The 23,718-nt window shown below is 34.6% G+C and overlaps 2 protein-coding genes across 3 annotated transcripts in view; one reads left to right on the top strand and one right to left on the bottom strand.

Annotated features, from left to right (window-relative positions):
- LOC114335209 (myotubularin-related protein 13) overlaps nt 1-13,185 on the top strand; it is an 89,449-nt gene extending 76,264 nt beyond the window's left edge. For both annotated transcript variants that reach the window (XM_028285406.2, XM_028285405.2), the window contains exons 21-24: nt 1,786-1,936; nt 7,864-8,067; nt 8,349-8,431; nt 12,824-13,185. In XM_028285406.2, the coding sequence (XP_028141207.2) occupies nt 1,786-1,936; nt 7,864-8,067; nt 8,349-8,431; nt 12,824-12,913 (528 nt within the window). In that variant the 3' untranslated portion in view covers nt 12,914-13,185. The remainder of the gene's footprint in view (nt 1-1,785; nt 1,937-7,863; nt 8,068-8,348; nt 8,432-12,823) is intronic.
- The window catches only part of LOC114335210 (conserved oligomeric Golgi complex subunit 3), a 34,460-nt gene continuing 16,302 nt past the window's right edge, over nt 5,561-23,718 (bottom strand). Inside the window, exon 5 of the mRNA XM_028285407.2 lies at nt 5,561-5,918. The gene's annotated coding sequence lies outside the window, so the exon portion shown is untranslated. The remainder of the gene's footprint in view (nt 5,919-23,718) is intronic.

Raw genomic sequence — 23,718 nt, 5'->3', positions numbered from 1 at the left:
GACTCGTGGTATTTTCTTTCTATTGACTTCCTCTTTCAGTATGGGTAACCACATCCTACTGCATTCTACCGAGGAATTTGCGACACAATTAGTTTCATTTAGCATAATTAGAGCTGCTTCTTTAATTTTCGAAGTTATACTTCTTTACCGGCGATAGAGGGTGAATTTTTATGTGGTAAAACCTAGCGACCGGGCGCATGCGCATTATAACTTTGTTCTGATTGGATGTTCAAATGACATGTCAAAAATTATTCAATGTGGCGGCTGTGGCACAGCTGTAGTTAGATTATTTATGGTTGTTGCGTTTTAAAATTTGTGTGAAAAGAAACAACAAACAAAAGTTAGTTAATAGTTATACATACTGCCTTTTTAAATAGTTTTCATATACCTATATTTTTGGACTTTTGGACTATTTTGGGATTGATTTCATGTAATCGAATGAACTATCTTTTAGTAAAGTCGTCCCAGGAACACAACTCATAAATATTGGCGATATCATTTTAAAGTCTTCTACTTTAAAAATGTATAATATACGTCTGAATTGTCAATATAAATGAGTCATATTAAATAAATTATTAGAAGAATTTTTTTACTTAGCAACATTTTTGTTTATTTTAATAGTATTTTGTATTTTGACAACTAAACCCGATTTGGGCTTCGAAACGTTAATAAATTCATTTTTTAGTAAAGTTGTGGCTTATTTCCCATAGAAAATACTTAATTATAAATATGCCACAAGGAAATAGCTTCAGTACAACATTTTTTTTCCAAATTTGGTAATTTAAAGGGTAAAATCGCTGATTACAAATCTGACAATATTTTTTTGAAAAACAAAATGTCTGATCCAATATAGCGGAAAGAAATTGAAAATATTATTTTAAACACATATTATTTGTTTGAAGTTTTATAGTATAAAGGTTTTTTAAAATTGCTGATTACGAATAAAACTTATTTTCAAAATAAAAACAAAATGGCGGATGCAATATGACGGAAAGAATTGAAAATACTAATTAAAATGCATAATTTCTTTTGATGTTTGACAATTTAAGGGCTATTTAAGATATATGATTACGAATCTGTTATTCCCCAAAAAAACAAAATGCGGATCTAATTTTCAAAATACGTTACAAACAGACACTTTTTTGAAATGTGATAGTTAAAAACTAATATAATATGTACATGTAAGGTTGTATACCGACAGCGTCATTTCACACTTTTGTATTCAAACAACTGCCAGTAATCAAAGGCAGTTAAACCAATCAGATTCTGCATCTTCTTATTATACATTTCGAGATTAAACGTTAATCGCAGAATTATGTATGATTATGTACGTACTTTTTGAATTTATTATTACAAAATTTTGGTTTCAAGTATATTTTTACTGTTTATTCATTAACCAATTTTATACGTTTATGGTTTTAAAATGTATATAATAATATAAGACATAAGCCAACTTATATTTTACATTAATACTACGTTAGAAGAATATGCTTTACAGCGATAAAATTGATGAACTACAAAACATTTTACAGTGTCTTCAATATACTGTTTGCTGATTCACTTTTATTGCCGGCCAAAATAAGGTCGCGCATGGCTCACTTGTCCCTGAGCTATGAATAAGAATAAATAAGAATTCATCGGATCTGATCCTTATACCTGCATATTACGGCTCTGCGATAGTATAAGAAAACAATTTTTTTTACCTCATGACCACGGTTTCAGCATTTGGAACCACAGTGTATCGCATACTTTGTTTGGGCTAATACGTTTTTGTTCTATTTGTAGACTGGTATGCGATGTATCGACTGTGGCTATAGTTGTCACGAAAAATGCATGGAGAGTGTTCCTAAAAACTGTACCAAATATAAGTCTGTTGCGGACAGCACGACATCGCACACTCCTGGAAATACGGGTGACAGCGCTTCTGTTAGTTCAGGTATATAAATATAGTTATTTTCCTAACTAGTGCAGAAAGTCATACTTTTCCGCACGCGATTGCAGTCGAGGGCGGAAAAGACACTTTCCGCAAGAGTTAGGAACAACATTTTTTCTACGAGCGTTTAAAAAATGACCAAATCTTAATCAACTAATTGAATTAAAAAATAACGCTAATAAGTTATAATAATCCCGAATTAAAGTCAATACGGTGCCTAAATACCTGTTATGCATGGTGTATATCAATACAGGTGTATATCAATACATGCAGTAATGAATGGTGTATATCAATACATGCAGTAATGAATGGTGTATATCAATACAGGTTTTAATATTTTAAGGTCATAGCAACGATGTCAAACAAAGCAATTATTGTCAAAAAGCACGTAAAACGCACACTTAAAATTTCCACGCATCTTTACTTACGAATTTTAAAATAATTCAGTGATTTAGATGGTATCAAGTGACGAAGAACTACCCCCATCTATTCTCGACGTTGTCAATAATCTTGATCTGTTACAATATCTATGTAAATTCAGTGCGGAAAAGTAATGCCGAAAAGTAAAACTTTTCAAACTAAAACTCGTGCGGAAAAGTAGACTTTTTTGCACGCTCGTAGAAAATAGTTACTTTCCTAAAAGTGCGGAAAGTCATATTTTTCCACACGAGATTGCTGTTTGCCGAACGATGCGAAGCGGAGTTCGGCAAGCAGTCGAGTGCGGAAAAGAGACTTTCCGCAAGAGTTAGGAACAATATTTTTTCAAAATACATTTTGATGACCAAAAATGACCAAATTTCAAAAATGACCAAATCTTAATCAGTTAATTGAATTAATATGAAAATACACAAATTAATTCTTTCACAAGGTTGTCAAAACCAAACTTTCAATATAATTGGTTACCATGACGACGATTCAAAACCACTGTTATTGTTTACAGATCTGACTTTCGAATATTATGTCAAAATAATTTTATTTCATCGAATTGTCGCGTTAATTTCATTAAAACATGAACACAATAAGATACATTTGAAATAAATTAGTAAATAATATCTAAATATTAGTTTATTGTATGTATTATAATTATTTTAAGGCCATATTAAAATATCTAAATTCAGTGTGGAAAAGTAAAACTTTCCAAACTAAAACGCGTGCGGAAAAGTAGACTTTTTTGCACGCTCATAGAAAAAGATAATTATGGTTTAGGAACGTACATTCTTATTTGATTTTGACGAATAAAGTAATATTGTGGTAGTTTAAATATGATACATTTAACTTATATTTACATATTCATCCAATTGTTACTCCTAAATATGTTAGGTGACAAGTTATAGGTCTGGATCCCGCGTATGAAAAAAAGTTGATTAATAGCAAGCTGAAAATTTGTTAATAGCTTAAGGGTGTCTAGTCGGATAAACTTTGATATATGGGAACACTGGAACAGGGGCAGTTTTAATTGTGGAACAGGTTAAAAATTTGGAACGGTCAGACCACGAAAAGGGCACATGTATTTTGTCGGACAGAACAGACTTAAACTCTCCGAACAGAGATTAAACTCTCATGCAAAAATCAGACTGCTATTTATCACCAAATGGGCGTTTTAATGAGTGGAACATGTAGAATATGTCAAATGACAGGAATTATGACAGGTGATAAATAGCAGTCTGATTTTTGCATGAGAGTTTAATCTGTGTTCGGAGAGTTTAAGTCTATTCTGTCAGACAAAATAAATGTGCCGTTTTCGTGGTCTGACCGTTCCCAATTTTTAACCTGTTCCACAATTAAAACTGCCCCTGTTCCAGTGTTCCCATATATCAAAGTTTATCCGACTAGACACCCTTAAGTTATTAACAAATTTTCAGCTTGCTATTAATCAACTTTTTTTTCATACGCGGGATCCAGACCTATTACGGGTAAACTTTGCTCTTGTTTAGCAAATCTTAAAGCTTAAATCAAGAGCAAAGTTTTCAAGCAACAACAATCTGATTGGGTACTATTCGTTTTTTTTTGGCTGAATATGCATGATGTGGATACTCGTTCGTGAAATGCTTAAAGCTTTCTCGTGACACCATTGATTACATGGTTGGATAGACAAAGTTACCAACGCAGAAGTTCTACATAGAATGGATAAAGCATTATTTTGTAAAAACAAAGTAAGTTATCAATCGAAGTAGCACAGAAAACGACAATAAATATCGTTCCCATACCACCAGATTGACAACAGGTGGAATACTTTCTTTGGTTACAACCTCCCGAGATTTAAAAAAATTATAAATCAAACAGGATGCCGAGGAAATGAAGATGAGAGAATTTTAAATAATTCACAACTCATCTGCTCAGCGTGGTAAAAGTTCCAACAAGAAAGATTCCTTAACACTCCTACAAAAGAGTAAATGAATTAAAAATGTATAAACATTTTCAATTTCTTTGCAACACGAAAATGCAGCAGCTGCATAATACTTTGGTTAAATCGGAGAGTGCAGGAAGAGTCTATACCGGTTTCGGAGGCCTTTTCCCCTTCATCAGTAGTTCAATATCCTCTTCTCTCCGATTTCTCCAGGTCTCACACTTTGGGCCTTTCCGAATTGCAAATAAAGAAATGTCACGGATGAACTAGAGCCATCTACCGAAAAACAAAGTAAGTTATCAATCGAAGTAGCACAGAAAACGACAATAAATATCATTCCCATACCACCAGATTGACAACAGGTGGAATACTTTCTTTGGTTACACCTCCTGAGATCTTAGAATATAAATAAACCAGGAAGGAGTACAATGCGAAATGACTACGAGCCAGAAAGGAGGTTGGAAATGGCGATCAGCTGTCAGATTTGCTTTCTATCTCCAGTGACGTACCTTTGAAAGAGGGAAGAAAAGAAATTCTTAACAATTTTATTACATCTTTGATGTTAAACAAACAGTTATAGATCAAGAGAAAATACGTATTAATATAATATTTTGTTGAAAAGTCATTTAAATAACATTTTATTATATTAATAACTTCAGTTAATTGATTGAATATACAGGAGCTTTACCAGATGGTACGCCTATGCACACAGCTGATCCAATACACAAACACCTTCTACCTCGTTGACAAAAACTTATGAGTCATCCACAGACGTTCAAGATGGCCGTTTCCGCTAGAAATTTAAGGTGTTGTTGATATATGAAAGACTCCTTCCTGTTTATTTTATATTCTAAGCCTGAGATGGTATTCCATCAAACCACCAAAATTCCACCAACCAAAGAAAGTATTCTACCTGTTGTCAATCTGGTGATATGGGAACGATATTTATTGTCGTTTTCTGTGCTACTTCGATTTATAACTTACTTTGTTTTTCGGTAGATGGCTCTAGTTCATCCGTGACATTTCTTTGCAATTCGAAAAGGGCCAAAGTGAGAAAGGGCCTGGAGAAATCGGAGAGAAGAGGATATGGGACTACTGATGAGGGGGAAAAGACCTCTGAAACCGGTATATACTCTTCCTGCACTCTCCGATTTAACCAGAGTCTTATGCAGCTGCTGCATTTTCGTGTTGCAAAGAAATTGAAAATGTTTATACATTTTTTTTCATTATTTTGTATTTTGGTAGCAAAATATTTTTATAATATTGAAAAGACTTTTAACATATGAAACCTATATTTTTACATAATAACATATATATAAACAAAACAATAATTTTTATATGTATACAACTTTTGTCAAACAAACATTGATACTTTCTATTACATTAAAGAAATTTTACAAGTATATAAATATACAATACTTTTTATAAACAATACTTACATTTACTACGTCGAATAAATAGAATAGAATACTGATATTACGGTTAAAAAAATTATAAATTTTAAGACATGCGGAATGTTATTTTAATTAGATTAAATTTTATTTGTTTAGTAAATCACCAACAGTTCTGTATTTTTTCGCAGTTATTTCCAAATTCCTATGATTATCAGTCTTAGCGAGCACATCGGATTTTAACCATCTAAAATCAAAAATCAAAGATGAATAATTAAAAAACATACTCTAGGTATAATATAAAACAGTGTTTGAATTGGTGGCTTGCAACAATAGTGTTGATTTTACAACAATATATTCACAATACAGTAAGTTATCAAGATAGAATATGATGTAATATATTAACACCTGACGAAAACAGCAGCAAAACTAAAAACACGTAACAATATAATACAGAAACTCTGCGGCTCTACATGGGGGTGCACAGCATCAACCTTTAGATCCTCTGCTCTTGGCGTGACTTCCGGTGACAGAATACTGTGCACCGGTGTCTTTAAAACGTTGACGGACAGAACGTCTATAGACGTCTAATTTCCATTGATGTAATGACACAACGTCTATAGACGTCATTTTTTTAAATAACGAGTTGTGCTAAAAAATGTCACATCTACAGATGCATATTAAATGTGACACGATGTCCATGGTCACCGTCCACATTTTTACAAAAAATGTTAAAAAACTCAACTAAAAAAATTCAACAATTTCCCCAATCTACTTTGCAAAATACAAAATAGTGTCACAACACTTGCTTATACATTTGACGCACTGTCCGTCAACGTGTTAAATAGCTGGCATACCCGCCTGGTCGATACGCAGCTAAACTGTGCTGTGCGTATGATAACAGGCACAATTATGTGCCACCCCTACAATATGGCTACCTACCGTTACTAACATAGCACCAACCAAACTACGCCGCAAACATGCATTGGTTAAAGAATACAATAAAATTACGGATAGTCGTCAACTACTAGTAAAGTTTGTATAGCAGTAAATGGTTGACTTCAATTAGTGCGGTCGTAAATATTATTAAATTTATCTGACTTGGCCCATTGTTAAGACCGGTCCGGAGCGATAAGCAAACGAGGTAGACAGAGTTGGTCTTTTGACAATTAACACTGACTAGACGGTCCTCCTATAATAAAGCAAAGGATCCACAAAATTTACAATAATTACGACAACAAAAACAAAAAAAAAACGGATGTAAAATATGTTGCTTTGCCTTATATACCCGAAATTAATGTTTTCAAATGAGTTTTAAAATAAATTAAATCTATTTTAATTGATAAGATTATAGACAAACAAACATTCAAACATATTTAAATTTTACCTGAAACCGAGCCTTTTATACTATTATCGGTTAACCCAGGATGTTTATAGTCGGTATTATTTGAAGTTAACCATTTACTGCTAAACAAAGTTTACAGAACGACATCACCGATATTCTTGGAAACCGTTTTCGATCCAAGTTACCTGCCCTGAAATCTGCTCAAGCTCTGTAGCAGTTCAATTTTGACTTAAATAGTCGATGGAGAGAAGATTTGGAAAGTAAGACAGATACCATAGTCTCCTGGACATCATAGACAAACCTGGAGAATTTGAACGTCATCCGTGAGATTTAGATTCGATTCCTTAATCGAATTAGAACAAACTGTAGAAGATGCGCCGACACCCTCAACAGATGGGGTAAACTTTCCTCGCCTTCTTGTGACTGCGGCGCTGCAAGAAAGGCGATCGGATACACAGGTCAGGACTGCTCACGCAGAGCATACACAGGCGACCTTACAGACTTTGTATTGGCAACCGATCACAAATAAATCGTTTCGTGTCTTTTGACCCCACGGATAATAGGAACCTTTTTTAGAATGAGAAATGTATATAGAAATACGAGGGTTGAACCTGCTATCACTCGGTTCTAAATCTAAGGAATATATGCGTATGCTCCAAAATTTCGAAAACTACAACACGAATAGCAGCTGTTGCAAGCAAGGACTTGTGTGCTGGTGCCTGGTTTTGATGGAAGAGCACACATTTTCTTAATTTTCCCCATCTCGTTTGTTTCTTTTATACTTTTTTTAAACGTAATCGAAATATACGTTTAAGCACAGCTTTTACATCAGTAATTATCTTTTTAGGAAGCGCTAGACAAACATCTAGTCAACAATACTACGATCAGTTCTCATCAAATGTGGCTGAAGACAGAACTCACGAAGGATATCTTTACAAACGAGGTGCTTTGCTCAAAGGATGGAAACAACGCTGGTTTGTACTGGATTCGATCAAACATCAGCTGAGATACTACGACGCTATGGAAGATTCCCATTGTAAAGGTTACATAGGTGAGTTAATATATTCAATTTTATTAACAATCCATTTCTTTTTCTCATCTATTCACGGACTTTGGTGAATCTTTTCAATGTCTCTAATAACCAATATTAACTATTTGGCCATCCTAACAAGATAGAAAGACAGTCCTTTATTCTTGCTGGAGGTTAAAATAAATTCATTTTAAATAAAACTGTAGATCTCTTTTTTGAGGTCCAACGATACATACCTATTCGATTTTTTCAGTTATTTTGTACTTGTTATGTATTAATATTTGAGTATTTTATTGTTTTAGATCTGGCTGAAGTGATATCAGTAAATCCAGCACCACCAGCGCCTGGTCCTCCGAAAAAGACAGATGATAAGTCTTTCTTTGATGTAAGTATACTAGTTATTTATATTTGTCTCTTTTTTATTACTACGTTGTCTACCTGTAAATATTAAACGCTGTACTTAAACTGGCGTCAAACGGTCGTGCACTATAATGCCGTTAACAGCTATGACGTCATTCTTATGATGCGTTTGACGGCATTTTCTTCAGCTGCCGTTCGCTTGGAGGCTGGTCATCTTAGTATCAATTTCTGATAAAGAATTTATTAATATTAGAAGATTTTCTTATAAACGAAAAAGAAAACAAAGCAAGTGAAGTATTAAAACGTATTTTAATTATGGTTAATGATAAATACATAATTAAATTAGTCTTTATTTATTGTAAAACCCGTTGTAAACTAAGAAAAAAAATTAATTATAGAAATTTAATCCTTTCTTTGGAATGGAACCCTGGATTTATTTGGAAATGTTTTGGGGGTTCCTTTTCTTTTTCTTTGGTAGTCCTATTGCTGTCAGGCCTTGTCCTTTTGGGCGTCCTCGTTTCTTTACTGCCAATGCCATTTTAATTGTCGACAAAGCAACATCGTTCACTTGAAGAGTTTGTTGAGTAATAGGAAGTTCATTTTCTGGACTTGACTCTTGTATATTCCCCTCCACGTTATCTACCCTACTTATCTCTTGACGAATCACCTCACCACACAGTTTATTTTCACTTTCAAATACAACTTCATCATTACTTTCAATAATAACTTGCGTGTCATTTTCAAATACAACTTCATCATTACTTTCAATAATAACTTGCGTGTCATTTTTAAATACAACTTCATCATTACTGTCAATAATAACTTGCGTGTCATTTTCGTCCGTAACATCTATAGGTGTAAGTAGAACAGCAGTATCATTGGCCCACAGTGTTTTGAGATTTTTTAATAGATTAAACCTTTGCTCAAATAACATGCCCGTACGTTGTGCAGCTAAATCTGCTATTTCATTGTATAACAAAATACATTTTTTTCTTCTTTGTGCATAGGAACTTGGTTGTCGATACCCTTGTGTGGTCAATGATATAGACATATTATCATTAGATCTACTTGGTAATTCATATTCTGTCGATTCGTTTTCTTCAATCAAAGACGTTAATGTTCGTTGGTTATTTTTATAAAAGTCCAGTGTCCATCTATGATTTACGATTATTTTATCAAAAAGCTCTAATTGCAAATGTCGTCTCAATGTAAAAATATGCTTGCAAGGTAAAATCATTGAATCATAGATTATACAGTTGCACGAAGAAACAGAAGTATTTGTGGAACCCTGACTATCGGTAATGATGTAATCACCGTCTGCAAAAATTGTAATATCTCTGATTTGTTTAGAATTACGAATTTCTCTTAAAACATGCTTCGAGGCTTCACGTGTGAGCAATATAAAATATTTTTTTTTCATCAGTATCTTCCAGAAACATATCGACGGGCTTCTTTAAAATATCATAAACTGCCTTATGATCCCTCTCTGTCTCTAAACTTGAAATAATTGTAAACAAGCTGTTTATAAACTGTTCCAAAGGACTATTTTTGGTTATAACTGATTTCAATTTAGCGTTAATAGATTCCAGGCGGTTATTTGTGTTATTTAAAAAATCGTCAACTCGTGCATTAACTCACCACGTGTATACCTATATGCTGAACTGCAAGTGAAAGCGAAAGGCACAACGGCAGCCGAAGAAAATGCCGTCAAACGCATCATACGAATAACGTCATAGCTGTTAACGGCATTATAGTGCAAGACCGTTTGACGGCAGTTTAAGTACAGCGAATATTAAATGTCATCATCATCATCAATGGCGTTATAACTCTTCGTGAGTATTTGCCGCGTTTACTATTGCCTTCCATGTTTGTCGGTCCTGTGCCACTATTGCCCATTGTCTCACTCCCATTTTTTTTCAGATCTTCCCTGACTGCATTTTTCCACCTTTTTCTAGGCCGTACTACAGACTACAGACCTTCTCCCATCTGGCCTTTCCCAAAACACATTGCTTATAAGGCGATTGTCGTTACTGCGTATCACATGCTACCCATCTGAGTCTATTGGCTTTATATATCTGAATAGATTTTCCTTTCCGAAGAGAGAATCTAACTAGTTGTTGTATCAGCGCCTCCATTCGTTTGTCACGCTGTCTCTGCAAAGGCCAAATATCATTCGAAGGATTTTACGTTCCCACACTAGCAATTTATTTACTTCTCTTTTTGTTAACGTTCATATTTCGCTTCCATGCGCGAACAGGGGACGTAAATATTGTATTGTAAAGCCGGATCCACATCAATAAAAATTTATGTTGTAAGTTGTATTTGAAACAAATTTGCTCGTGTGCGTTGAAATTTTTGTTGATGTGAACTGTGCGCCGCAAGGATTTGTGCAAAAATATTTTCGTGACGAACAACGCACGCTATCCGTCGCTTAGTGGATCCGGCGGTACAACACACAAAATAAATATTTACGTCGTAAAAATACTTGACCAGGCCGCAAATATTTTTTCTGAATTTTAAAATACAACAAACACACACAAATTTTTATTGATGTGGATCCGTCTTTAGATATTCTGTTTTTGCGAAATTAATTTAGACGTCTGTTTGAGTATATTGTTTTTCCAGCTTCATGATCAGATAACTCAGATCTTGTGGATCGTGTGCAATCATTACTTAGTTGTCTACAAAGCTTGATGTGTATAGGTATTAGTTTTGCACTGATATCTCCATTCCATCATCATCATCAACCCGTACGCGTCCACTGCTGGACATAGATCTCCTCAGCTCTTTCCATCTGTCTCTGTTTAGTGTGGCTTGCATCTAGTTACCGATAGCATGCTTCAGATCGTCGGTCCATCTGGTTGGTGGGCGTCCTCTGCTCCGTAGTGTTTCTTCTAGTGGCCTCCACTCGACAATACGTTTTGTCCATCGGTTGTCTAAAAACTGGCGACGTGTTTTGCTCAATTCCACTTTAGCAGCACGATTTCTTCGACAGCGTCTGTTGTTTTTGTTCTATGACGTATTTCTTCGTTTGGAATTCGGTCTCTCAGGGGAGACGCCCAACATCTGGCGCTCCATAGCCCTCTGAGTTACGCGAATCTTGTTCACTACCTTTTTTGTGAGTGTTCATGTTTCCGATCCATAAGTGAGTACAGGCAACACACACTGGTCAAAGATTTTCCTTTTCTGGCATATGGGTGAGTCCGATTTAAATACATAGTTCAGTTTACCAAACGCTGCCCAGGCTAATCCTATGCTGCGACGTGGGAGCTCGCACGTCTGGTTTTTCTCTTCCCAACCGAATTTCATGTCCCAAGTACGTATAAGGTGCAGTCTGTTCAATATCCATTCCATTAACAAAAATATTACGATTTAGGACTAGATTAGTCATTATTTGCGTCTTGTTAATGTTATTCTTTAGTCCAGCCTTTAAAAAAGCGTGATATAATTTGTTCAACATTATTATTGCATCATCCATACGATCGGCTATAAGGACGATGTTATCTGCGAATCTCAAATGACTGAGCTTCTATCCATTTATATTGATACCATATTCGTTCAGATCTGCCTTCTTAAAAGTGTGTTCTAAAAGGGTTGTGAATGATTTTGGTGAAATGGTGTCTCCTTGCCGTACTCCTCGCTGTATATAGAATTTATTTGTTTGTTGTTCAGATAGTCTTGCGCTAGCCATTGCTTTTTGGTAGATATATTTCCATTCCATATCCTTCCACTAATCGTTCAGAGTAGGGAACATTCTTTTGTACAATACGTTGGACAGTACTTTACATGGTATATTGCGTAAAATGATGTCTCATTTAGTTAACACACACCATCATGTCATCCTTTTTTTGGTGAAATGGAGACGGTATACCCAATTTCCAGTATGCGGGATTTCTTTTTGTTACCAGATTTCAATTATTAATTTACGCATGTTTCAAAAGGGTGCCGTCCCGTTTTTAAAAAGTTCGGCAAAATCCGAATAGGGGGTTTTGTTGTTTTAATTTTAAGCTTCTCCAATTTCTTCTTCGGTAGAGAGTGGTTGCCATATTTTCATTCATTTGAATCGAGGAAGCCTCATTCTCATCTTCATGATTGCCGTTAAGAAGTTCTTCAAAATGATTAGGCCATCTGTTTAGTATATGTTCCTTGTAGGCTTTTCGTATTTTTACAGGCTACTATTCTGGGCTTTATTTCTTTTCTACAGCTGTTTATCTGTTGGTAAAGAATCATGTTATGGTGGTTAACAATATCGTTTAGGTCGTTTTCGTATCGCTACTTCTTTTTCCTTTTAAACGTTCTGTTTTTTTCTCGTCAAAGGGTTTCATACTTCTTCATTCATTTGACACATACCTTGACATGTAATGACGATTCTGTTTATTTTATTATGTATAATTAATGAATGTTATTTTGGTTTCAGTTACGTACTAGTCGCCGAACGTACAATTTTTGTGCTACAGATGCTACATCCGCACAAGAATGGATTGAAAAGCTCCAGGCATGTCTCTAGATGACGCGATCCAAAGTTATAAAATTTCCAATTTGTTTTGTTTTATAATTTTAAGTTATAAATGTTTGTTATTTAAAAATACTATTACTTATATTATTTATCATATATATGTATTGTTGTTCATACTTAGTTTAAAAATATTTAAATCGGTACAATGCTATATATACATACTTTTATTTTTTTATTAAACACGATAATAATTATTTACCTATTAAGCCTGATATTTTTTGTTATTTTTAGAAATACTGAATATATGGAACAGTAACTGCTCATTTTTATTGATAAACAACTATTTATAACTCTGATGACAAAGAGACGACCCCATTTCACTTAGCCGTAATATGCGCAAATCAAGAAGAGGGAGCATGGCAAAGACAGAAAAACTTGTCTCACCGCTGAGAGAAAACAACGTCGCCCTACGTATTTGGGCAGCTTGTACTTATGCGCGACATCTATAAGTTCAATAATAACTTAGAAGAGAACGACATTAATTTTTTCCTAAGAGAATTACGGAAATTATAATGTAAATACAGGAAAAATTATTTGATGGAAAACATAAACACTCATACCAATAAGTATGGTCTAAAACTGAACATCAAAAAGACTAAATTCATGATTGTAACAAAGAAGCTATACACCAATGTGAATTTAACCATAAATAATCAGCCAGTTGAAAGAGTTACGTCCTACAAATATTTAGGGGTTTGGTTCACTGATACTAATGACCAGACAAGAGAAATCAAGAGGCGAATAGAGATAGCGAGACAATCGTTTGTCAAAATGAAAAAGTTCTTATGCAGCTGGGATATAAATATAAATTTAAGAACGAGAATGTTAATGTGCTATGTTTTCTCCGTTCTGCTGTACGGCATGGCAGCTTGGACACTGAAAAAGATAAACATTGAGGCATTCGAGATGTGGTGCTACAGGAGAATGTGGAAAATACCATGGACAGAAAGAGTAACAAAGCAAGATGTTTTGCTGAAGATGGGGAAGGAATGCGAAGTCATAAAAACTATACAAACGAAAAAACTGGAATATCTAGGCCACATAATGAGAGGAGAAAAGTACTCTCTGCTAAGACTCATAATCCAAGGAAAAATCTCGGGAAAGAGAAATGTGGGACGTAGGAGGATTTCCTGGTTGCGAAATTTAAGGGAGTGGTATGGGTGCAGTTCAATACAGTTGTTCAGAGCTGCAGCCAACAAAGTTAAGATTGCTGTGATGGTAGCCAACCTCCGATAGGAGACGGTACTGCAAGCAGAAGACGGGAAAAATAACACAATAAAAGTAAAAGTAGAAGATGAACTAATTGACCCAATTGAAGCTGGCAATGGGATAAGGCAGGGGGATTCCTCGAGTCCATTATTGCTCAACCTGATTATGGATGAAATAATAAAAAAAGTAAGAAGTAAAAAAGGATACCAAATGGGAGAAAAACAACTTAAAATAATATGCTATGCAATACTAATCTCTCAAAGTGAAGATGATTAACTACGTATGGTGCACCAATTTATAGTCCAGTCGGGTTAGACGAATAACAGGCCTAACCTTGTATTAGGGGCTGCCCCAAATTTTATTTTTCTAATCTTTAGGGGGGGGGTCAATAATAGTGTAAATTTAAAATCTCGACTGAATTGCGCCGTTGCGTTAGCCGCCATCTTGATTTTAAACGAGAACCGTTTTTGCTCAATATCTCCGCTGTTTTCAACTTTTCGACAAAAAGTATAACAACCAAAATTGTTGAAAATGTGATCTTCTATTATTTCTATTGTTACAATTTTTTGTGCCGTCGATATTTTCCGAGTTATGGTGGAAAATAGTGACAGTTAGAGCATAATTATTGAATTATCTCGTTTATTATTAGTTTTACGATAAAAATGTTCTTATACAAAAATTGAGAGAATTAAATTCTACACAATTTTAATCTCTTTCATTTTTTTGCTAAAATTAATATTTAAGGTAGTACGTATGAAGACCTGATTTATTTTATAGCAATTGTTTTTGTTCAATATCTATACCATTTCCAACTAAAATTGTTCAAAATATAATTTCCTACAATATCTTTTTAGCAATTTTTTTCATGCGGTTGATATTTTCCTAGTTACATGGGAAAATAGTAAAAAGTGGCGGGGGGAGCATAATTATTGAATTGAATCTCGTTTCCGAGCTGCCCCAAATTTTATAATTATATCCTTTAGGAGAGATCAATAGTAGTGTAAATTTAAAATCTCGACTGAATTCCGCGGTTGCATTAGCCGCCATATTTATTTTAAATGAGAACTGTTGTTCTCCACCATTTTCAACTTTTCGACAAAAATGGTGGGAGAGAAAATTGTTGGAAATGCAATTTTCTACAATTTTTTTTGCACATTTTTTTATGCGATCAATATTCTCCGAGTTAAGGGGAAAATAGTGGAAGCGGAGGGGAAGCATAATTATTGAATTGTCTCATTTATTATTAACTTTACGACATAATTATACATAATCAAAAATAAAGAGAATTATATTTTATACAATTTTGGAAACTTCCAATGAAACATCAATCAAACTAAGTATATAAAAGACATAAATAATAACTTATATGCATTAAATTCACTTAATTTTATTAACTAGCGGGTTTTATTGGTTGAATTTTTCAGTCGATATTTTAAGTTTCATGTTAGCTAATATATTTTAATATTTCAACAATTTTTTTTTAAATATTGGAACCTGTTGGGGAATTTTCCCATCCCCCCCCCCCTTGTAGACCTGTCACTGGTTCTCTCGAAAAATTGTAGTAAATCGTAATTGCAACAATTTCAGTTCTTACACTTTTTGTCGGAAAGTTGAAAATGGCAGAGATATTGAACAAAAACAATTGCTATAAAATCAATCAGGTCTTACGCTCGCACCTTTACCGCAAACGTACTATCTTAAATATAGATTTTATCAAAAAAATGAACATCAAAATTGTACAAAATTTAATTCTCTTCATTTTTGCATAGTGAATATTATATTTGTTGTAAAACAAGATAATAAACGAGATAATTCAATAATTATGCTCCAACTGTCACTATTTTCCCCTCATAACTAGGAAAATATCGACCGCACGAAAAAAATTATAATAAGTGAAATTATAGAAAATCGCATTTTCAACAATTTCAGTTTCTACACTTTTTGTCGAAAAATTGAAAATGGAGGAGATATTAAGCAAAAACGGTTCTCGTTTAAAATCAAGATGACGGCTAACGCAACGGTGGAATTCAGTCGAGATTTTAAATTTATACTAATATTGACCCTCCCTAAAGATTAGAAAAATAAAATTTGGGGCAGCTCGTAATGTAAGGTCAAATGCTATCCCGACTGGGCTATCAATATAACAACCAGAAAATTTTACATGTTAATTTCCCAAAAAAGACAAAATGCTTGGTTATAACAACAAATCCAATAATATGTAAATTGGAGCTGGAGGGTCAGATAATACAACTAGCGATGGAGTTTAACCCTTTCGCGACGGCAATTTTTAAACGTGCAGTGTCCCTAATACGGGGGTTTTTGGGCCTTGCGCTTCCGTTTAACACTTCCGCGCATCTATGCGTGTCTCGACTTTTGTGGTAAACAAGTTCGTTAGTGTAATATTGAATAAACATTCACACAAAATAAATATTTTATTAATTATTTATAAAAATGAATATAACGTTTCTCACTCTGAAGTACATTCTGATGCAAGTGAGTATATGCGTCTACCGTATATGTGGCAAGCAAACTTTTGCGCGTATAAGCGGTTCCCGAGGTTAAAGGGTTAAATATCTAGGCATTACACTATCTAGCTACGGAAAGCTCGAAACGGAAGTGGAAGATTAAGTGAATGGAGCAAACAGAGCCGCAGGTAGCTTGAATAACAATATGGAGAAATAAAAATATCGGGAAAGAAATGAAAGGCAGAATTTACAAACCAGTCATCAGACCAATAATGACATACGCGGCAGAAACACGACCTGACACAGAGAGGACAAAAAGATTGCTCGAAACAGCGGAGATGAAAACCCTTCGAAAAATCGATGGTAAGACACTATATGACAGAGCTAGAAGTACAGATATATGACGGAGATGCAAGGTGGAGATAATTAATAACTGGGTAAGAAACAGAAGAGTAGAATGGAATGACCACGTAAGCCGAATGACAACAAATATAATAGTAAGGATAGCCAGAGACGGTTCCCCAATAGGAAGACGATCAGTGGGCGAGAATTTTCTATATTTACAAAAACTAGATATGGGTCAAATTATTATTATTTAAAAAATATGTATATTGTTTTTGCCAATTCATCTTATATATTTTTTGCATCTTAAACATTATTATTCTTGAAGCCCAAACACCTACTTGCCGCTCCGCTCATGAAATGCTTTTTCGCTTTGACCGGCCAGGTAATCACGCGATTTTAGATAAAAATCCCTCAAAATCGAAGTAGTCGGGGCTGGGGAATCCCATGAACCACTAGCTAGGGTGTTTGCAGTGTCAGTATTTATTGTTTTGGTGCTATATTAACGTGCAAATATTTAGAATGGTGTTCATTTAAGCAAAGAAGGACAAGTTGAGGGAACTGGGTTTATAGATAATTTAGCAACTTTAAAATATGGTGATAACTCGCCTGAAATAATGGCAGATTTGGCACTTTATCGGTCCAAGAAGGGATTTTTTGGAAAACCATACGTTGTAAAATCAATTGAAAAACTAGACCCAATCGTATGGTGGAAAGGTACATGTTTCGGAACAAAATGAACTAAAATAGAAGTTGATATATTAAGCATGCCTTCATCCAGTGCAGCGACTGAAGGAAGTTCTTATGGTTTTTTTTATCCACTCCTCTAAAAGAACCCTGCTTACTGCTAAACTCTGTATGAGTGAGTTGGCGACTCGTGAAAAACAAAATCCCACAACTTCTCATTAGTACATTGAAGTGCAGAATGTAGATGACCAGGATGAGCTAATGATGGAAATAGATTCTGAATCTAAGGGCTCATTTCATAATTGTGTATATAATTTCGTGATTTTAATACCCTATTACATCTTCAACAACATCCCTAAGCGCGTCATAGGGTTCATTCTCAGAAAATTCTCCATATCGAGAATATTCTCCGATTTTTCATTCTCGAGAATTTTCCAACACTAGCCTCCATTAAGTTGTCGTTTCATCATTTTCGTGGTCCTCCCACTGATCGTCTTCCTATTGGGGAACCGTCTCTGGCTATCCTTACTATTATATTTGTTGTCATTCGGCTTATGTGGTCATTCCATTCTACTCTTCTGTTTCTTACCCAGTTATTAATGATCTCCACCTTGCATCTCCGTCATATATCTGTACTTCTAGCTCTGTCATATAGTGTCTTACCATCGATTTTTCGAAGGGTTTTCATCTCCGCTGTTTCGAGCAATCTTTTTGTCCTCTCTGTGTCAGGTCGTGTTTCTGCCGCGTATGTCATTATTGGTCTGATGACTGGTTTGTAAATTCTGCCTTTCATTTCTTTCCCGATATTTTTATTTCTCCATATTGTTATTCAAGCTACCTGCGGCTCTGTTTGCTCCATTCACTTAATCTTCCACTTCCGTTTCGAGCTTTCCGTAGCTAGATAGTGTAATGCCTAGATATTTAACCCTTTAACCTCGGGAACCGCTTATACGCGCAAAAGTTTGCTTGCCACATATACGGTAGACGCATATACTCACTTGCATCAGAATGTACTTCAGAGTGAGAAACGTTATATTCATTTTTATAAATAATTAATAAAATATTTATTTTGTGTGAATGTTTATTCAATATTACACTAACGAACTTGTTTACCACAAAAGTCGAGACACGCATAGATGCGCGGAAGTGTTAAACGGAAGCGCAAGGCCCAAAAACCCCCGTATTAGGGACACTGCACGTTTAAAAATTGCCGTCGCGAAAGGGTTAAACTCCATCGCTAGTTGTATTATCTGACCCTCCAGCTCCAATTTACATATTATTGGATTTGTTGTTATAACCAAGCATTTTGTCTTTTTTGGGAAATTAACATGTAAAATTTTCTGGTTGTTATATTGATAGCCCAGTCGGGATAGCATTTGACCTTACATTACGAGCTGCCCCAAATTTCATTTTTCTAATCTTTAGGGAGGGTCAATATTAGTATAAATTTAAAATCTCGACTGAATTCCACCGTTGCGTTAGCCGTCATCTTGATTTTAAACGAGAACCGTTTTTGCTTAATATCTCCTCCATTTTCAATTTTTCGACAAAAAGTGTAGAAACTGAAATTGTTGAAAATGCGATTTTCTATAATTTCACTTATTATCATTTTTTTCGTGCGGTCGATATTTTCCTAGTTATGAGGGGAAAATAGTGACAGTTGGAGCATAATTATTGAATTATCTCGTTTATTATCTTGTTTTACAACAAATATGTACCTATGCAAAAATGAAGAGAATTAAATTTTGTACAATTTTGATGTTCATTTTTTTGATAAAATCAATATTTAAGATAGTACGTTTGCGGTAAAGGTGCGAGCGTAAGACCTGATTGATTTTATAGCAATTGTTTTTGTTCTATATCTCTGCCATTTTCAACTTTCCGACAAAAAGTGTAAGAACTGAAATTGTTGCAATTACGATTTACTACAATTTTTCGAGAGAACCAGTGACAGGTCTACAAGGGGGGGGGGGGGGATGGGAAAATTCCCCAACAGGTTCCAATATTTAAAAAAAAATTGTTGAAATATTAAAATATATTAGCTAACATGAAACTTAAAATATCGACTGAAAAATTCAACCAATAAAACCCGCTAGTTAATAAAATTAAGTGAATTTAATGCATATAAGTTATTATTTATGTCTTTTATATACTTAGTTTGATTGATGTTTCATTGGAAGTTTCCAAAATTGTATAAAATATAATTCTCTTTATTTTTGTTTATGTATAATTATGTCGTAAAGTTAATAATAAATGAGACAATTCAATAATTATGCTTCCCCTCCGCTTCCACTATTTTCCCCTTAACTCGGAGAATATTGATCGCATAAAAAAATGTGCAAAAGAAATTGTAGAAAATTGCATTTCCAACAATTTTCTCTCCCACCATTTTTGACGAAAAGTTGAAAATGGTGGAGATATTAAGCAACAACAGTTCTCATTTAAAATAAATATGGCGGCTAATGCAACCGCGGAATTCAGTCGAGATTTTAAATTTACACTACTATTGATCTCTCCTAAAGGATATAATTATAAAATTTGGGGCAGCTCGGAAACGAGATTCAATTCAATAATTATGCTCCCCCCGCCACTTTTTACTATTTTCCCATGTAACTCGGAAAATATCAACCGCATGAAAAAAACTGCTAAAAAGATATTGTAGGAAATTATATTTTGAACAATTTTAGTTGAAAATGGTATAGATATTGAACAAAAACAATTGCTATAAAATAAATCAGGTCTTACGCCCGCGCCATTACCGCATACGTACTACCTTAAATATTAATTTTAGCAAAAAAATGAAAGAGATTAAAATTGTGTAGAATTTAATTCTCTCAATTTTTGTATAAGAACATTTTTATCGTAAAACTAATAATAAACGAGATAATTCAATAATTATGCTCTAACTGTCACTATTTTCCACCATAACTCGGAAAATATCGACGGCACAAAAAATTGTAACAATAGAAATAATAGAAGATCACATTTTCAACAATTTTGGTTGTTATACTTTTTGTCGAAAAGTTGAAAACAGCGGAGATATTGAGCAAAAACGGTTCTCGTTTAAAATCAAGATGGCGGCTAACGCAACGGCGCAATTCAGTCGAGATTTTAAATTTACACTATTATTGACCCCCCCCCTAAAGATTAGAAAAATAAAATTTGGGGCAGCCCCTAATACAAGGTTAGGCCTGTTATTCGTCTAACCCGACTGGACTATAAATTGGTGCACCATACGTAGTTAATCATCTTCACTTTGAGAGATTAGTATTGCATAGCATATTATTTTAAGTTGTTTTTCTCCCATTTGGTATCCTTTTTTACTTCTTACTTTTTTTATTATTTCATCCATAATCAGGTTGAGCAATAATGGACTCGAGGAATCCCCCTGCCTTATCCCATTGCCAGCTTCAATTGGGTCAATTAGTTCATCTTCTACTTTTACTTTTATTGTGTTATTTTTCCCGTCTTCTGCTTGCAGTACCGTCTCCTATCGGAGGTTGGCTACCATCACAGCAATCTTAACTTTGTTGGCTGCAGCTCTGAACAACTGTATTGAACTGCACCCATACCACTCCCTTAAATTTCGCAACCAGGAAATCCTCCTACGTCCCACATTTCTCTTTCCCGAGATTTTTCCTTGGATTATGAGTCTTAGCAGAGAGTACTTTTCTCCTCTCATTATGTGGCCTAGATATTCCAGTTTTTTCGTTTGTATAGTTTTTATGACTTCGCATTCCTTCCCCATCTTCAGCAAAACATCTTGCTTTGTTACTCTTTCTGTCCATGGTATTTTCCACATTCTCCTGTAGCACCACATCTCGAATGCCTCAATGTTTATGATGTTTATCTTTTTCAGTGTCCAAGCTGCCATGCCGTACAGCAGAACGGAGAAAACATAGCACATTAACATTCTCGTTCTTAAATTTATATTTATATCCCAGCTGCATAAGAACTTTTTCATTTTGACAAACGATTGTCTCGCTATCTCTATTCGCCTCTTGATTTCTCTTGTCTGGTCATTAGTATCAGTGAACCAAACCCCTAAATATTTGTAGGACTTTTTCAACTGGCTGATTATTTATGGTTAAATTCACATTGGTGTATAGCTTCTTTGTTACAATCATGAATTTAGTCTTTTTGATGTTCAGTTTTAGACCATACTTAAGACGATCAGTGGGAGGACCACGAAAATGATGAAACGACAACTTAATGGAGGCTAGTGTTGGAAAATTCTCGAGAATGAAAAATCGGAGAATATTCTCGATATGGAGAATTTTCTGAGAATGAACCCTATGACGCGCTTAGGGATGTTGTTGAAGATGTAATAGGGTATTAAAATCACGAAATTATATACACAATTATGAAATGAGCCCTTAGATTCAGAATCTATTTCCATCATTAGCTCATCCTGGTCATCTACATTCTGTACTTCAATGTACTAATGAGAAGTTGTGGGATTTTGTTTTTCACGAGTCGCCAACTCACTCATACAGAGTTTAGCAGTAAGCAGGTTTCTTTTAGAGGAGTGGATAAAAAAAACCATAAGAACTTCCTTCAGTCGCTGCACTGGATGAAGGCATGCTTAATATATCAACTTCTATTTTAGTTCATTTTGTTCCGAAACATGTACCTTTCCACCATACGATAGGGTCTAGTTTTTCAATTGATTTTACAACGTATGGTTTTCCAAAAAATCCCTTCTTGGACCGATAAAGTGCCAAATCTGCCATTATTTCAGGCGAGTTATCACCATATTTTAAAGTTGCTAAATTATCTATAAACCCAGTTCCCTCAACTTGTCCTTCTTTGCTTAAATGAACACCATTCTAAATATTTGCACGTTAATATAGCACCAAAACAATAAATACTGACACTGCAAACACCCTAGCTAGTGGTTCATGGGATTCCCCAGCCCCGACTACTTCGATTTTGGGGGATTTTTATCTAAAATCGCGTGATTACCTGGCCGGTCAAAGCGAAAAAGCATTTCATGAGCGGAGCGGCAAGTAGGTGTTTGGGCTTCAAGAATAATAATGTTTAAGATGCAAAAAATATATAAGATGAATTGGCAAAAACAATATACATATTTTTTAAATAATAATAATTTGACCCATATCTAGTTTTTGTAAATATAGAAAATTCTCGCAGAGAATTTTCTGGCCGAGAATATTCTCGTTCTGGAAAATATTCTCTTCTTACATCACTACTGGAGGCACATTGAAAAAACACCTAAGAGGACAGAGTCATGTCTATACAAAAAGAAGAGACATTTAAGGGAAAAGTAATCAATAAGATACAAGTGGCACAGAGAGCAATAGAGAGTTCAATGATGAATATATCCCTAAGGCACAGCGTTTCAAATCAAATACACTTCTCCAAGAAATTAACGCACCACCTTAAAAATGGGTCTTTTCTGATGTCTCGAATTTCCTAAACCCGTTGTCCGATTTAAGTGATTTTTTCAATGTTATAATCTTATTCTTTAACAATATTGATGCTAGACAGGTAAATTGTCATTGCATACCGGGTGTATCAACCAAAGTGCGTTTTTTTCTCAAAGTTGGCAACACCCTGCGGAATATTCTAGCACTTATAAAATACTGAAATTAAAATCAACTATAGCCTCAGGTTTTCTTAACATTCTGTTTTTTGATTCATTCGGTTATGTTGGATAATAAGAAAAGTTAGGTACTTTAACAACTAGCCATGTTTTTCATCAACATATCCTCATTTTCTGATTAGTTTAATAAACAAGCCTAAAGCAGCTATAAGAAATTAACAATTTAATAAATGTCAAATTGTTAACAGTCCAAAAGTGTTGAGTTTGTTGTGAAAATTAGTAGTTTTATTATTTTAAGTTTCAATTAAGTCCATAATTTTGTTGTTGTCGGGAGGAACCCGACTTAGCCCGTTTTTGCTCGGTCCTGCACGGACTTATCACGTTATTCCCCTGTACAGGATATTTTTTCTATTAAGTATTTCCTAAAGTATATTCTATACGCTGTGAGCTCGTACGTAGAGGGGATATTTAAAAGTTCGTGAGCGCCAGTAGTGACAAGTCAGGGAACCTTTCCTGGAAATTTGACATAA

This window comes from Diabrotica virgifera, chromosome 7 (genome assembly GCF_917563875.1).
Source record: "Diabrotica virgifera virgifera chromosome 7, PGI_DIABVI_V3a".
NCBI classification, from domain to species: Eukaryota; Metazoa; Arthropoda; class Insecta; order Coleoptera; family Chrysomelidae; genus Diabrotica; species Diabrotica virgifera.
Note: the sequence above shows the minus strand (reverse complement) of the source record. Positions and strands in the feature narration are given on the sequence as shown.